A 16909-nucleotide genomic window follows, 5' to 3' on the forward strand; every position below is an offset into this window, starting at 1 on the left:
TGGTCGCGCATGTTGCTTACGTGCCAGTATCTCACTGGGTTTGTGTTGTTGATAGCTCCGGAATAAGATGACGAGCCAGCGAGCGCCACCGATAGCCAAGAATAACACAGCTTTAGTTATTTATATCGGATAAACAAAGACAAATGAATGAATAACAAGGGGTGTAAAGACCCAGAAAAGTCTCTTGAAGATAAAAGTACTACCTGTTATTTGTAAATGCAATATTTCCATCAAATCATAAAGCAGCACAAAGCGATTAGCCTTTTCATTTTGCTTCTGATTTTTGTTTTCTACATACCGTGGAGTTTTCGAACTAAACAGTCCATTCATGCCGTGAAGACTGACATCTGAGCTTTTCTGGTAATTTTTTGGATCAACTTCACCTATGATAAAACCTGTAGCTTCCAAAGAGTGCAAATAGAAAGAAAATAGCCTGAAAAGTCGTCCAATTACCAAAGAAAGAAAGACTCGCGCCGCGCGCTCCCTGTGTGCCCGATCTCCGCGACGCCCTGGGTCCCCGAGGATGTCCAATTACTTGTTGTTTGTTGTTGAATCTTTTCACTCATTTACATTTCTGATTTGGCAGCGCGCGAGTGTTTCTTGTTTTCCCGCCTTTTTGAAATCGATCGATAAACTAATCGATATTCGCGCGGAAGCGAAATTTGACTTGTTTTCTTGTCATTTTTTATTTTAAAAAGCAATATAATAAACAACTTACTAACTTACCTCGAACGTTCGGTCATACCGGGAAATTTCAAACCTCGGCTTTGGCGCCTCAGTTTGATATTTCCCGGCATGACCTCACTCTCGGTTAGTAAGTTGTTATAATTCAATGTCCTCAAACTCTCTATTGTCGCTGACAAAGACAACTTGCCAGGAGAGTACAGCCTCACCGAAGTAAAGGAAGTGTTCCCGATAAGCAGGTAAGTCAGGTGCAGGTCAGGTAACAAATGTTAGGAGGCCCGCAAATGGGAACGGAATTACAGCAGCGCGAGAGACTAGGGACGGCGACGGGCAAAAAGATCGTGCTCTCATGCTTTTTGCTCAATTCTAGACTAGTTTTGATAAAATTAACTCGTTTTGTAATCTCCAAAAAGAATACACAAGCCTAGAACCTTACTTCTAACATAACGAATACGGATAGTTTATTCACGTTAAGGGTTGAAAAAAAAACTAAAATGTATCAGAAAGAGTACGTATTACGTCTGGTTCTTTAAATTTCCAATTAATTTTCCGCGTTCCCGCCGTGTCCTTGCATAAGTCCCCTACTGTCTCAAAAAGCAGGCATTGCTTGGGAAGTTGGACATAAGGTTCAAGTCTTTTCCTCGGAAATCCCAGTTAGTACAGAAACAACAATGGAAACACTAGATAACGGACACCCTTTACATAATGGACATTTATCGGTCCCGATTTTTAAATTATCAGTCAAACTCTATAGATTAGACCTTAGTGAAGGGTATAGGGTTTCTTCTTAGGCACGCTTCACGTGGTTGGAGTTGCCAAGTTTATTTACAAGATGGACGAAAATGTTTGAAGTGGTCGAAAGTGCGACCATGAAACAATTGAAATGACCAAACAAGTAGTATAAAATGATTTTTTTAAATGTAATAATAATTCCACCATCTTTGCAAAATAATAAATTTATCTCATGTTAAATTCTCCTAGCCTATGAATAGGGATGGTCTGATGTTTGCGTAAGGAGAATTGCGTATTTAAGATGTTGCAATGCTTTTCCTACTTGCACTAAGAACTCACGTGACTTTTTGAGTAGCAATCTCACGCAAAAGTAAAACACAGAATTGATGAGGGCATCACACCAATGAGCGACAAAAAAATATTTCAATGCAAATAAGCCTTTTCTGTTAAAGAATCTTTCTGGCTCATTCGTAAAAGCTCAAAAGTCACGTGATTTCTAAGTGAAGGTCGCCTAGTGCTAAGGATCCCACCCTACGTGGCATCATTGAGTGTGTGCCCTCGCGATAATTCGAGAGACAGGTCATGATTTGGATTTAGCGGTGAATCTGTCAAGTGTAGTTAGTCCAATACGGCTCGCATCCGCTTTATCCTGGCGCTTCTTCTTCCTTTTCTCGTTTATTTTTTTACGAATCGTTTCCTACAGAAAACAAAACAAAAATAAAAATGAACAATAGACAATCATTCCTTGAGGACGAATAGGCTCTGAGTCAAGTAGGAACTAGTAGGTGAAATCTGGTCTAGAAAGCTAGTACGTCAAGTCTGGTCTTGTCTGGTCAAGTTTGTACATCAAGTCTGGTCTTGTCTGGTCAAGCTAGAAAGTCAAGTCTTGTCTGGTCAAGCTAGAAAGTCAAGTCTTGTCTGGTCAAGCTAGTAGACTCTCAGCGAAATTACCTTTTTCTGCTGTTCCTCGTGCCCTTTTTTCCTGGAATGTCTTTTTTTAGAAGAACTACGACCTTTCTTCTTGTGCTTCGGCTCAAACTTGTCATCTCCGCCACCCTGATAAGTCGGAATTGGCAAGGTTTTAGACATTGTTTTACGCAAAATATTTCATCCTCTCATCCTCTTCCTAGTTACTAACTGCCGGCGTGAAAATAAATGTTATGCCACAACCATAAAAGAAAACTGAAGATTGCATGAAACCCAGAGTCGCCGATGCGGCGGGAGTCTTAATATATAATTGTGATCATAATATAATATTGATCGCTGTCATCTGTGATGGAGGGACACATAAAAACTACTTTACAAAGCTTCCACACCTCATCATCATCATCGTCATCGTCATGTTTCTTCTTGTTCTTGGCGCCAGGTACATTCATCTTTCTGTCCACTTTACTGATCTCCATTGGGTCTAGAGTTATCATTTCCGGCTGAATCTGAAACAACAAATTTAAAATCAGGCTGTGGAAGGACAGGCACGAAAAACATGCGCTGAGGCTTTTGTGGCTAATTCTATTTACGTTGTCATTGCTTTTGTTGCTGAGTGTGAAAGGATTCTAAACACTATTGTTGCTATGACATGAAAACTTCAAGTTACAAAGTCTAGCGAGGACGGGGATATGTTCGCGGTAAACCAGACATTCCCCGCAATAGCTGACATATCCATGAAGGTTTTAGACTGATCTGCTATTTTTGGGTCTATGAAGTGTGAATTTTATCAAATCTAGTATGGATTTCAGCGGTGAGCATGAAGGTATTTTTGGTAACTTTATCCTGTCGCCGTCGTCTTTGCGTTAAAGAATCCCGACCATTCGCTTCTTTGTCATTGTTGACATTTGATAAATACAACAGTCTATTTGCAAGATAACTTAAAAATAACCATCAACAGGTGAAGTGGGGTACTTCATTAACGATATTTTACGGAAATAATTCCTGTTATATGATCGAAATAGGCCGATGGAAATGGATGATTTGTATAACAGTTGGCGCCGCTCACCTTCTCAAGAAGTGCTTTGACCTCGGCCTCCTGGCGGTGCTTCTTGTTCTGGTATGGGTTGGCCTCCAGGGCGTCGTAGTTTGGCTCACCCGCACCTAATGAAAAACTCTACTATCACAATAGCATAGGCACGCCTGTCGTTAGAGAAGCCTTTCTGCCAGCGAATGTTGGATTCAGAAACTGTAATGGAAGACAAGACTATCTATGCTACCCGACGGTGTAGCCTGCTACCCGACACTCATAATGGGCTATTCAGAAATGTTTATTTGTATTATTAGTGGTACACATTTCTTACCAGGTATAAGTGCTACACATTCCTTTCCAGGTATAAGTGCTAAACATTCCTCACCAGGTATAAGTGCTAAACATTCCTTACCAGGTATAAGTAGGCTACATTTTCCTTACCAGGTATAAGTGCTACACATTCCTTACCAGGTATAAGTGCTACACATTCCTTACCAGGTATAAGTGCTACACTTTCCTTACCAGGTATAAGTAGGCTACATATTTCTTACCAGGTATAAGTGCTACACATTCCTTACCAGGTATAAGTGCTACACATTCCTTACCAGGTATAAGTCTACACATTCCTCACCAGGTATTAGTGCTACAAATTCCTTACCAGGTATAAGTAGGCTACATATTCCTTACCAGGTATAAGTGCCACACATTCCTCACCAGATATAAGTAGGCTACATATTCCTTACCAGGTATAAGTGCTACACATTCCTCACCAGGTATAAGTAGGCTACATATTCCTTACCAGGTATAAGTGCTACACATTCCTTACCAGGTATAAGTGCTACATATTCCTTACCAGGTATAAGTGCTACACATTCCTTACCAGGTATAAGTAGGCTACATATTCCTTACCAGGTAATAGTGCTACACATTCCTTACCAGGTATAAGTGCTACACATTCCTCACCAGGTATTAGTGCTACACATTCATAACCAGGTAGAAGTGCTACACATTCATTACCAGGTATAAGTGCTACAAAATCCTTACCAGGTATAAGTGCTACACATTCCTTACCAGGTATTAGTGCTACACATTCCTCACCAGGTATAAGTGCTACATATTCCTACCAGGTATAAGTCTACACATTCCTCACCAGGTATTAGTGCTACACATTCCTTACCAGGTATAAGTAGGCTACATATTCCTTAACAGGTATAAGTGCTACACATTCCTTACCAGGTATGTCTACACATTCCTCACGAGGTATAAATGCTACACATTCCTTACCAGGTATAAGTGCTACACATTCCTTAAGTGCTACACATTCCTTACCAGGTAGAAGTGCTACACATTCCTTACCAGGTATAAGTGCTACACATTCCTTACCAGGTATAAGAGCTACACATTCCTTACAAGGTATAAGTGCTACACATTCCTTACCAGGTATAAGTCTACACATTCCTCACCAGGTATTAGTGCTACAAATTCCTTACCAGGTATAAGTAGGCTACATATTCCTTACCAGGTATAAGTGCCACACATTCCTCACCAGATATAAGTAGGCTACATATTCCTTACCAGGTATAAGTGCTACACATTCCTCACCAGGTATAAGTAGGCTACATATTCCTTACCAGGTATAAGTGCTACACATTCCTTACCAGGTATAAGTGCTACATATTCCTTACCAGGTATAAGTGCTACACATTCCTTACCAGGTATAAGTAGGCTACATATTCCTTACCAGGTAATAGTGCTACACATTCCTTACCAGGTATAAGTGCTACACATTCCTCACCAGGTATTAGTGCTACACATTCATAACCAGGTAGAAGTGCTACACATTCCTTACCAGGTATAAGTGCCACACATTCCTTACCAGGTATAAGTGCTACACCTCCTTACCAGGTATGTCTACACATTCCTCACCAGGTATAAATGCTACACATTCCTTACCAGGTATAAGTGCTACACATTCATTACCAGGTATAAGTGCTACAAAATCCTTACCAGGTATAAGTGCTACACATTCCTTACCAGGTATTAGTGCTACACATTCCTCACCAGGTATAAGTGCTACATATTCCTACCAGGTATAAGTCTACACATTCCTCACCAGGTATTAGTGCTACACATTCCTTACCAGGTATAAGTAGGCTACATATTCCTTAACAGGTATAAGTGCTACACATTCCTTACCAGGTATGTCTACACATTCCTCACGAGGTATAAATGCTACACATTCCTTACCAGGTATAAGTGCTACACATTCCTTAAGTGCTACACATTCCTTACCAGGTAGAAGTGCTACACATTCCTTACCAGGTATAAGTGCTACACATTCCTTACCAGGTATAAGTGCTACACATTCCTTACAAGGTATAAGTGCTACACATTCCTTACAAGGTATAAGTGCTACACATTCCTTACCAGGTATAAGTGCTACACATTCCTTACCAGGTATAAGTGCTACACATTCCTTTCCAGGTAGAAGTGCTACACATTCCTTACCAGGTGTAAGTGCTACACATTCCTTACCAGGTATAAGTGCTACACATTCCTTACCAGGTATAAGTGCTACACATTCCTTACCAGGTATTAGTGCTACACATTCTTGACCAGGTAAAAGTAGGCTACATATTCCTACCAGGTATAAGTGCCACACATTCCTTACCAGGTATAAGTGCTACACATTCCTTACCAGATATAAGTGCTACACATTCCTTACCAGGTATAAGTGCTACACATTCCTTACCAGGTATAAGTGCTACACATTCCTTACCAGGTATTAGTGCTACACATTCCTCACCAGGTAAAAGTAGGCTACATATTCCTACCAGGTATAAGTGCTACACATTCCTTACCAGGTATAAGTGCTACACATTCCTTACCAGGTATAAGTCTACACATTCCTTACCAGGTATAAGTGCTACACATTCCTTACCATGTATAAGTAGGCTACACATTCCTTACCAGGTATAAGTGCTACACATTCCTTACCAGGTATTAGTGCTACACATTCCTTACCAGGTATAAGTGCTACATATTCCTTACCAGGTATAAGTAGGCTACATATTCCTTACCAGGTATAAGTAGGCTACACATTCCTTATCAGGTATAAGTAGGCTACATATTCCTTACCAGGTATTAGTAGGCTACATATTCCTTGTGAGTGACCTACGCCCAGCACATCCTCATAGGGGCAGAACTGAAGGCTGTGTATAGAGCATGATGGAATTAGGTGTTTCATGTATGGCCTCTTCTGCTTCTCTTGAAAGGGGTCTTTCCAAACCTGTGGAAAGCAGAAGAAATTAAATAATGGTCAGAGTAAGAACAATGCAACCGATCAGTGTACTGTATATGCATGCTGGCATGCACAAAAGAAACACTATAAACGTTATAAATTTGATTGGCCTGGCACTTAACGGATATTTACTACTTTTTTCCTACACACAAAATGTCCTAAGAAATTCTATGATTGGAAAATAAAAAAATCTAGCAATTAATATTTTCATTGTCAAACAGCTTTCATTGCACCTTAACAAAAACAAATACTATCAGTGCATTAATTAAGACCTAGTTAAGGTCTCATAGCAAAAAGAGTTGAAACCTAGTTAAGATTTGTAGTGAGACTTTTGAGGCTGAAAGAATCCAGTATACACATAAGATAAGATCACCTCAACGTGGGGTCCGTAGGCCACGCCCAGAAGCCGTCTCTGGCTGATAGTGAGGCTGCTGGCCGGAGTAAAGGTGAGGTAGGAGTTGAGCTGTTTGTATGTCCGCACATCCCACATCTTCATCTGCCCATCCAGACCTGTAGTAGCCATATATCTGTTGAACAAGAAAACATCAAAGAAGGCCAATCACACCACCATTTTAAGCCCTTGTTCATTGCAGAGACGCACAAGGAATCCATTTCCATCGGCTAATCCAAGCAAGTTCAATGGTTATACTTTCAATCAAATATTGTAAATTGAGTATCAGATGTCAATTGGGATTGATTTTACCACTACCTACACACCTGGCCCTGATCACAAGCCCCTAGCTACATACCTGGCCCTGATAACATGCCCCTGATTACACACATGGCCCTGATCACAAGCTCCTAGCTACACACCTGGCCCTGATTATGTAACAAACCCCTAGCTACACACTTGTGCCCTGATCATAAACCACTACAGTAGCTAGACACCTACTGAAGCCTTTTTCACCAGCCCCTAGGGTACACAAGCTACATTAAATGCTGTAGAACCAGCCCCTAGGGTACCCAAGCTACATTAAATGCTGTAGAACCAGCCCCTAGGGTACACAAGCTACATTAAATGCTGTAGAACCAGCCCCTAGGGTACACAAGCTACATTAAATGCTGTAGAACCAGCCCCTAGGGTACACAAGCTACATTAAATGCTGTAGAACCAGCCCCTAGGGTACACAAGCTACATTAAATGCTGTAGAACCAGGTATAGGTAAAACAAATAATTGTTTCCAACTTACAATCCCTGCTTGTCAATGGCAATTGCCTGCACAGGTCCGCGGTGACACAACATCTTAACAAGCGGATCTGGTGAACTGGGACTCCACATTGTAACTGTGCCTGGAGTAAATACAATGTTTGTCATGTGACCCACAAGAAAACAGTGATTAATCATGTAGGTAAGTTGAAAATTTTTACTGTAGAGTTGTTTTGCTATCTTATTAGATTGCCTTCACTTCGGGGGATCCAGGACTCTGTTGTTCCTTACACACCAAAAAAACTACTACCAGAAAGTTACTAAAATTTAAAACAAACTAAGACTGGACCCTCTGATCTAGCCCCCTCCCCCCCCCCCCCGACCGCTTTATAAAATTATGGATCAGCTTTATAAAGTTACTGTATGGATCAGCGTCTAGAGAGATCTGTGGGGCCTGAACAAATGATAATTTTTCATACCATTGTGATGCCCTAGGTTGATAATGGCATTCCATGGGTTCTGAGCCATGGTATCACAACGGCCAAGTCTTGTCCGATGTTCAGCCACCATCTTTCCTGTTGATGTGTCCTGATATCTAAGTACTCCATGGTTGCCCTGAAAAGACAAAGAACACGTGATGTCAAATAAGACCCTACAAATTCTTTCAAACTTGTTATTAACCCTTTAATCAATTAGAAGGCTAGTTAGGACAGACAAAAGCATTGGTTTTCACATTACACTTTTTGCTTTTCTTTATGGCAAAATAAGCATATGTTAGCAGATATTGTTGAACATTTGAAAATTTTGCATAACCTTGGGCAATTGCATGTTTTTGCAATAGCACCATTGTGTCTTCATTCATCTAAATATGAATATTGATGTCATGAGGGAGAAATGAAAACTCACCTATATAAAGTCACTAAGGGCTGATGTGTAACCACCCCCGACCTTTCACACACACTGTGTCTTTAGTTCCAAATTTCAGATCTAAATCAATGCCCCACCCACGACCCTTGAGATGTCTTGAGCTCTGCCACCCCTAAACCTTGGCTACATACCACTGTGGAGAGCAGAAAGTGGTAGGGAAGAAACTCCATTCGATTCACATATGGATGTCTTTTGAGACAGTGCAACTCAATGCCCTTGTTGTCATAAATATAGACATACTTCTTCTGTGCCACAGCGAACATGGTCTCAATGTGTAGCCAGCTACAAGCAAACAACTGAGGTTACCTAGCATGTAGGGGGTATTGCAGCCTCAAATCAGCTTGAAAGTAAAAAAGATTAACAGACAAAGGAAAATCAATGCATTAAAGGTAGAAGGAGTTTTGCCTTAGAGTTGATGAATCCATAAGATACCAACTGCGTCCAGTTACCATAACCAGAGGGGGATGGGGTTCAGCGGCTAGTTTAGTGCTGGGGCTAGTTTAGTACTGGGGCTAGTTTAGTACTGGGGCTAGTTTAGTACTGGGGCTAGTTTAGTAGCAGGGCTAGTTTAGTACTGGGGCTAGTTTAGTACCGGGGCTAGTTTAGTACTGGGGCTAGTTTAGTACTGGGGCTAGTTTAGTACTGGAGCTAGTTTAGTACTGGGGCTAGTTTAGTACCGGGGCTAGTTTAGTACTGGGGCTAGTTTAGTACCGGGGCTAGTTTAGTACTGGGGCTAGTTTAGTACTGGGGCTAGTTTAGTACTGGAGCTAGTTTAGTACTGGGGCTAGTTTAGTACTGGGGCTAGTTTAGTACTGGGGCTAGTTTAGTAGCAGGGCTAGTTTAGTAGCAGGGCTAGTTTAGTACTGGGGCTAGTTTAGTACTGGGGCTAGTTTAGTACCGGGGCTAGTTTAGTACCGGGGCTAGTTTAGTACCGGGGCTAGTTTAGTATGTAACGGCACATAAAAACCTTTAAATCTGACTGGAGATTGCTACTGGAGTGTACTCATGTCATATACCATAATATACTAACCTTACATCTCTGATTGTCTCCTGCACATGTACTTCGCATCCTAGCTTCTTATTCTGCCAGTCAAAAGTGGCAATGTGTCCTTTTTGACCCCCTATTAGCATGTGCCTAACACCAAAAGGAAAGATTGTTACTACACAGCATGTGCCTAACACAAGGAAAAATCATTAGAAAAAAAAGATACAGTAGGACTATAATAATTAACCTCCTGTGATTGAGTTTTGTTCTATTTTGCAAACTCTGGTTTTGCTCATGAGCTCTTCTCACATAAAAACTAACTGTAAGGTTAGAAACTCTACGTCTCTCACCATATATCAGGCAGATTACTAGAGCACCTCAAAGACCAATGTTATTCTTTAAAGAATAGACTAGTCTAGAAAGACTAGTTTTGCCTCTCATTTAATAACAGATTGAATAAACAGTGGACCATATAAGGCATGACATGACCATATAACGCCTATGACATGACCATATAAGGCCTATGGCATGACTATATAAGGCTTTTGACATGACCATATAAGGCATGACATGACCATATAAGGCATGACATGACCATATAAGGCATATGACACACCTACCTTCCATTTCTTGTGTAATCTATTCTATATGGCCCAAATTTGTCCAGCTTCAATTCAAAGAACTGTGAAAAGAAGATAACAGTAAAAAACATTTACTGTGTTGTACCAAGAATTAAGTCAAACAAATCCTTCATTGCCACAGAGAAAATATAATTAGTTACATGTTCTTGTTACATGACTTAATTTGACAATCAGCACCTTGTTGATGAGTAAACTTTCACCTGCTTCTAGGGAGAGCGTTAGCGAGGTGTGGTAACCAAAGTACTATAGCAATTAGGGACTAGAAATCTACAGCCACTTAACCCTGTCAAGGGATAAAAGAAAACTAGCTCAAATCTTTGGTATGTGTTTGTCATTTTGTTGGTTTTCGTATGACTTTGAAAGAAATGCATTGCATCTATAGTGTGATAACCAAATTTTCATTGCAATCTTTTATATATTTATGATTTCCTAAATCAAACCATGCAAAACACCATATTATATAAAGTTTATTCAAACTTATTACAGTGTTACAAGCAAAACCCCAAAAAGTGGAAATTTCTAGCTTCTCATGTGTGGGTGGGTGTTTTTTTTCAGAACACACATGTAAGACATTTAAACAGTTGAACATAAGCAAGTCTCAGTCTTCAGTTGTCTAAAGTCTAACTTGGGATTTGTAGAAAGACAGACGTTCCTAAGCATATTCTTGGTGTTCTTATTTTTTGTGGTTGTGCTGTAACAACCAGAGTCTGCTTGAGGTGTCCTTTGGTATGTATGCAGAGTCTTAGTAAACTACTTTGGGCAAAATAAGTAATGCCGTATGTTGCCTTATTATAGGAAATTAACATTCCACTTAATTAAGTTTATTGTTAATTTGTAAAACATTAATTAAGTTGAACTTTAACTTAGAAATTGTTAATTAATACTGAATTTTATGAAAGATCGAAAACAAAGTCTTATCTTGGGAAGCACGAGATAATTCTTTGTTGACGAGTGTCCATTTCTTTAAGTGTTGGCGCAAAGAGATACAACTGAACGTGGACCTGATAAACTATTAATATTCAACACGTTAGGTAATTTTTCAATTCGGTCATTGTTCTCTCTAGCCATAAAAGCTTGCATGCTTGATGATAATAGTATTTTGTAAATAGAATATTTCAGAGCAGCAAATTGCCAAAAAATATGTCTTTCAGGATCCACATTAATTTAAGTTTATTTGAATACATTAGGCCCAAATTCGTGACACAAGTTGATTCCAGTTGATTTAATACATGTTAATATCAACCAACATTAATTTCTTATAATAAGATATGTCTTAGTTACCTTCTATAGTATGTTATGACTTAGTTACCTTCTGTGGAATGTTATGTCTTAGTTACCTTCTGTGGTATGTTATATCTTAGTTACCTTCTATGGTATGTTATGACTAAGTTACCTTCTGTGGTATGTTATGACTTAGTTACCTTCTGTGGTATGCTATGACTTAGTTATCTTATGCGGTATGTTATGTCTTAGTTACCTTCTATGGTATGTTATGTCTTAGTTACCTTCTATGGTATGTTATGACTAAGTTACCTTCTGTGGTATGTTATGACTTAGTTACCTTCTGTGGTATGTTATGACTTAGTTATCTTATGCGGTATGTTATGTCTAAGTTACCTTCTATGGTATGTTATGTCTTAGTTACCTTCTGTGGTATGTTATGACTTAGTTACCTTCTGTGGTATGTTAAATTACCTTCTGTGAGCTTGCCACATCAACAGCATCAGCTATTTCTTTTTGTTTGAAAGAAAATGTCTTCTCCATCCCTTCAGCCTCAAGAAAGCTACAAAAATAATACTTGGAACAATTTGCACATGACAATGGCTGGAAATAAAGCTACATATAAACAAATATTTTCAAAGTTATAGTTTTGTAAAACAAGTTAAGGTGTTTTTAAGGGGAATGTGAAATCGCTTGTAATATTGCTTCTTTTATTTTTCGTTATATTGTGTATCTAGGACAACATTATTTAAAGTGTTAAAATGCTGTTTATTTATCTAAATTGGTGATTTTTCTATGCACTCAATGAATCAACTTCTTCTACAGAATGGATACCAAAATTGAACTCTTTCCAGGCCAAATTTCCAAGTGCCTGTTCCCTTGGAACCACACATACCCTGGGTCTTCTGTAAGCAACAGTTCTGCCCTAGCAGCCTGCATGGCTGCTTTCTTGTGATGCGATTCATAGCTTCTCAGGTTTCCTCTGAGTTTCTTGTCTTTTACTCTCTAAAAAAAATTAAAGTCTGATGACTCGGCGTACATGAATTTTATTAACTGTATATTTCCACGATAAATTTCACTTGATCTTCTAATACGGTTGTTGTATCTGAATCAGAATCTAAAACATCGGCCTTGATACCGCAGTTTTTGTAGATTGTTTACGTCTGTTGTCAAACAGCTGTATTCATAGTTTATTCCAAAAAGAGAACTTCTGCTTAATGCGACTTTTCGCCAAAAAGTGCAACACGGATCTCAAGCAAAGATGCCATGACAACTTCCACTAAAACTATAAAATCTCCGCTCATTTTTCTTAACACACGTGGTGACAAACATTCAACACAACAAAAGCGATCACTTACTTTAAAATTGTTACGATCTCCACGGGAATATTTTCTTAGCGAATTGGGATCTATTGCAGACTCTTCTGGCTTCGGAGCTTTCTAAGAGACAAAAAGAAGCATGGAACACACGCAAAACACTGCCAAACCGACACGGCTCAAGCAAAGACTACCTTCGCGTCCGCCATCATGGATTTTGTTATTAACCGCTGATCGTCCATATCGCAGATTCCCATTCCAAAGGTATACCGGAAAAAATAAAAACGTAAGGTCACACTGAGGGCAGGGGAAGATCAAGGATACATAAGAAAAGAGAAACTAGATAATAAATGAAAAGTAAAAAAAAAAAATATCACTTGTCGACTGAGGATCGAACTAGGACAGCATGCAACCAAAAGAGAAAAAAATAGACCATACAACCCGAACCCAATCCGTGACCATTTCGGCGACTCGTCTTCTCAGTTTTCGGGCGAAAAAAAATATCCGAAAAATTGGAAAAAACTTGAGAAATTTCTGATTTCCTTTCCCTGTCGATCTTGAAAAATATTAAGATGCAGTTTTTTTCTACAAGTATTCCAATTCAACGAGGTGTACCACTTGCATCATTAACTTATTGCCTCCGAATTTGACAAACAGCTGCCATTGAGAATAAGTGAGATCAGGCAAATATAAAATGCTATACATAACTCCTCTCTTTGTTGCTTATATGACTTGAGGCGTCGCTGTCTGGATCCTCTACTTCATTAAATCCTCTAGCTTCATTAAAGATCTCTTATTGAAGGTACAGTAATACTGAATATGCCGAACATTACACTTAAACCACACCGGTGGGTCGCGTTTGTATTTTCTCATTTTTTTCCAGACAGCACAGATTCCGATTCTTTTATTACTGTTTCGCCTGTTTTTTGTTTTTGTTTTTGTTCTTCGTAAACCAGCGCTTGCTGCACAAAATCCAAATAATATCATCCGCACGAACCTCCTAACGCTGTAACAAGCGTCGCATAACATTTTGACAGCCTTCCAGAGTAGATCTTCCTCCCAGGATTGGCTGAGGGGGGGGGGGGGCAGTCATCATACATTTGGTAAAAGCATTTAATAAGAAATGACCCACTATTTGACCGCCAAGGTGGGGGGGGGGGATGCGCACGCACCCTGCGCACCCCCTGTGTACGCACCTGTCTGCTATATCTTCATTTTCCATGTTCCATTTCCATTCAAATACCTTTTTTCGGTTGACGTTATCAAATACAGTTGCGAGCTTTGCATGGCGAGAACAATTTTAAAGAAAGTTTTTTTACGAAATGGCCTTGCGCGCCGACGCGTCATCTTCCATAGTGTCCGTACCATCTGCAATCCCCCAAATTCCTTCAGCCAATATTAGACGCCAATAACAGACGCTTGATTTGGAAACTACTCGTCGCCCACCAAACTTTTTTAATTGAACACTTCTACATCAGTGCGTCTCTGGACACATAAGCTGACGAAATTGACGGTTTTTCTTGAGTTTTAACGGAGGAATCTTGAAAACAATGACAAGAGTTATATATGTGACCTCATAAATGGAGTAATTACAGAAAGTGTGACCTTAATATTAAATAGCAAAACTGTTTAAAATCCGAATCCGATGGTTCAGCTCTTTTTTATCAGAATGAAATGGGTCTGTGCCAAGTGAATTGGGAATATTTTAAAAGCCCTATAGCGAGAAGGCCGCCGTGTGCTTCTTCAGCTGATACTATTCCCTTACAACCAGTGATGAATTACAGTACGGAGCACTAATAGGGTTTTAAGGCGTAGAATTCAGTAACAGGATTTAGAATGCGGATATTTTGTTGCTGCCGTCCTGGTAAGTGCATCAAACGCATTATCAATAATGACACAATAATAACACTGGCTTTTATTCGACCATTGCAATTATTGATGATTGAATTACAGGTCAAAACAATATCAATAATAAAAAAATGTCGTACATGAAAAAATTACCCAAACCTCCCCCTCGAATATCTAATGATCATGCCTCAGGGGCCGTCCACACTAACACGGATTCGTTTGAATCCGTATACTTTTTTATACGTTTAGGCCTTCCGTCCACCATAAGAAGGGGTCGGATCCGGCGAATTCGGATACTTTTGAAAACGCTGTTGAAAGTGAATAAGAATGAATACGTATACTTTGGTCCGTAGTGTAGACGGTCGAATCCGTATCAAAATGAAAACGATGGGGTCATATTGCAGACGCGTCTGCTGGTATGACATGCGCATATCATAAAAATAACGTCACACCGTACCTTTTAGAGTTTTCTTACTTTTGAATCCGTGTTGGTGTGAACGGCTCGATCCAGGCGAATACGCTGCGAAAACGATAGTGTGGACACGAATCAAGTGATGCGTTTTCGGCGAAACGAATCCGGATACTTTTGAATCCCAGTTACTGTGGACGACTATACTACTGTCGATCCTATTTTATCAAAAAAACAATTAGAAAGATTATCTAATATTTTCCAATTTAAAAGTCCACGCCCATTTACAGGGCATCTTTGGCAAGGGTATGGTAGGAACTGTGATGACTAAGCCATGCCGGGGACCAGCCACCCATCTCAACTGCTCGGCTGAGCCCAACATGGTTACGACAGTACTGGATGAAGTGATTGGCTCATTGAGAATCAGGTGACCTGAACTTGGCCAATCAAGAGCGATTGCGTACACAGCTTCCTTTGTTGATGTGTACCTGAAAAGATAAAAGTCGAGAAACAGACTAAGATGAAAGATGAGGGGAGGGAAGGGTAATGGAGTGGCAAAAGGGGAGGTGAAAAGATAATAATCAAATTCGTAGAAATAAACAATTGTCAGTATTGAACACCAGACAGACTTAGCCAGGTTTCATAGCCAGGAATTTGAGCAGGGTGGATCGTTGACCCATTTAGCGGATCATTATTTTATCTCACATATCTTACCCTAGCTCGCAGTTGTACTCGCGCACTATCAAGGAAAAAGTGCGCACGTTTATGTTTTATGAAAAGGTTTTTGCGTTTAGCCACCTACTAAAACATGCTCGCGCGAGAGTTCGATTTAAGTGTTTGACAAACATGTATGAATGGTTATGCAGGCCTTAAGGTAGACTTGCCATACGCATTGCTTGTATCAAAGGCCTTAAGATAGACTTGCCATACGCATTGCTTGTATCAAGGGCCTTAAGGTAGACTTGCCATACGCATTGCTTGTATTATAGGCTTTAAGGTAAACTCGCCATACGCATTGCTTGTATCATAGGCCTTAAGGTAGACTTGCCATACATTGCTTGTGTCATATGCCTTAAGGTAGACTTACCATACACTGCTTGTGTCATGTGCCTTAAGGTAGACTTGCCATACATTGCTTGTGTCACATGCCTTAAGGTAAACTTGCCATACATTGCTTGTGTCACATGCCTTAAGGTAGACTTACCATACACTGCTTGTGTCACATGCCTTAAGGTAAACTTGCCATACATTGCTTGTGTCATGTGCCTTAAGATAGACTTGCCATACATTGCTTGTGTCATGTGCCTTAAGATAGACTTGCCATACATTGCTTGTGTCATGTGCCTTAAGGTAGACTTGCCATACATTGCTTGTGTCATGTGCCTTAAGGTAGACTTGCCATACGCATTGCTTGTATCATAGGCTTTAAGGTAAACTCGCCATACGCATTGCTTGTATCATAGGCCTTAAGGTAGACTTGCCATACGATTTGCTTGTGTCATGTGCCTTAAGGTAGACTTGCCATACACTGCTTGTGTCACATGCCTTAAGGTAGACTTGCCATACATTGCTTGTGTCACATGCCTTAAGGTAGACTTGCCATACATTGCTTGTGTCATGTGCCTTAAGGTAGACTTACCATACATTGCTTGTGTCATGTGCCTTAAGGTAGACTTGCCATACATTGCTTGTGTCATATGCCTTAAGGTAGACTTGCCATACATTGCTTGTGTCATGTGCC

At 39.9% G+C, this 16909-nt stretch overlaps 2 protein-coding genes across 2 annotated transcripts in view; both read right to left on the reverse strand.

Annotated features, from left to right (window-relative positions):
- Positions 1-1369: 1369 nt before the first annotated feature.
- LOC125556801 (probable U3 small nucleolar RNA-associated protein 7) lies at positions 1370-13260 on the reverse strand. Its single transcript, XM_048731698.1, has 15 exons — positions 13106-13260; positions 12954-13034; positions 12491-12600; positions 12070-12157; positions 10354-10415; positions 9779-9883; positions 8880-9030; positions 8301-8436; positions 7865-7964; positions 7048-7201; positions 6512-6662; positions 3410-3504; positions 2733-2849; positions 2368-2472; positions 1370-2113 (listed from the first exon to the last, which is right to left on the reverse strand). Exons 1-15 carry the CDS (start codon positions 13166-13168, stop codon positions 1997-1999), a joined length of 1635 nt encoding a protein of 544 aa, XP_048587655.1. The 5' UTR covers positions 13169-13260; the 3' UTR covers positions 1370-1996.
- Positions 13261-14811: 1551 nt separating this feature from the next.
- Positions 14812-16909, reverse strand: part of LOC125570183 (alpha-L-fucosidase-like) — a 42388-nt gene continuing 40290 nt past the window's right edge. Inside the window, exon 9 of the mRNA XM_048731416.1 lies at positions 14812-15656. Coding sequence (XP_048587373.1) covers positions 15416-15656 — 241 coding nt within the window. The 3' untranslated portion in view covers positions 14812-15415. The remainder of the gene's footprint in view (positions 15657-16909) is intronic.

This window comes from Nematostella vectensis, chromosome 8 (genome assembly GCF_932526225.1).
Source record: "Nematostella vectensis chromosome 8, jaNemVect1.1, whole genome shotgun sequence".
NCBI lineage: Eukaryota > Metazoa > Cnidaria > Anthozoa > Actiniaria > Edwardsiidae > Nematostella > Nematostella vectensis.

Bases quoted from the DNA above. Each gene is read 5' to 3' on its own strand.
- LOC125556801 (XM_048731698.1), bottom strand. From the start codon at position 13,168: ATGGGAATCTGCGATATGGACGATCAGCGGTTAATAACAAAATCCATG. The intron at 13,035-13,105 runs GTAGTCTTTGCT...TTTGTCTCTTAG, and splicing joins CCATGATGGCGGACGCGAAG to AAAGCTCCGAAGCCAGAAGA. The intron at 8,437-8,879 runs GTATGTAGCCAA...TTGTCTTTTCAG, and splicing joins ACTTTCTGCTCTCCACAGTG to GGCAACCATGGAGTACTTAG.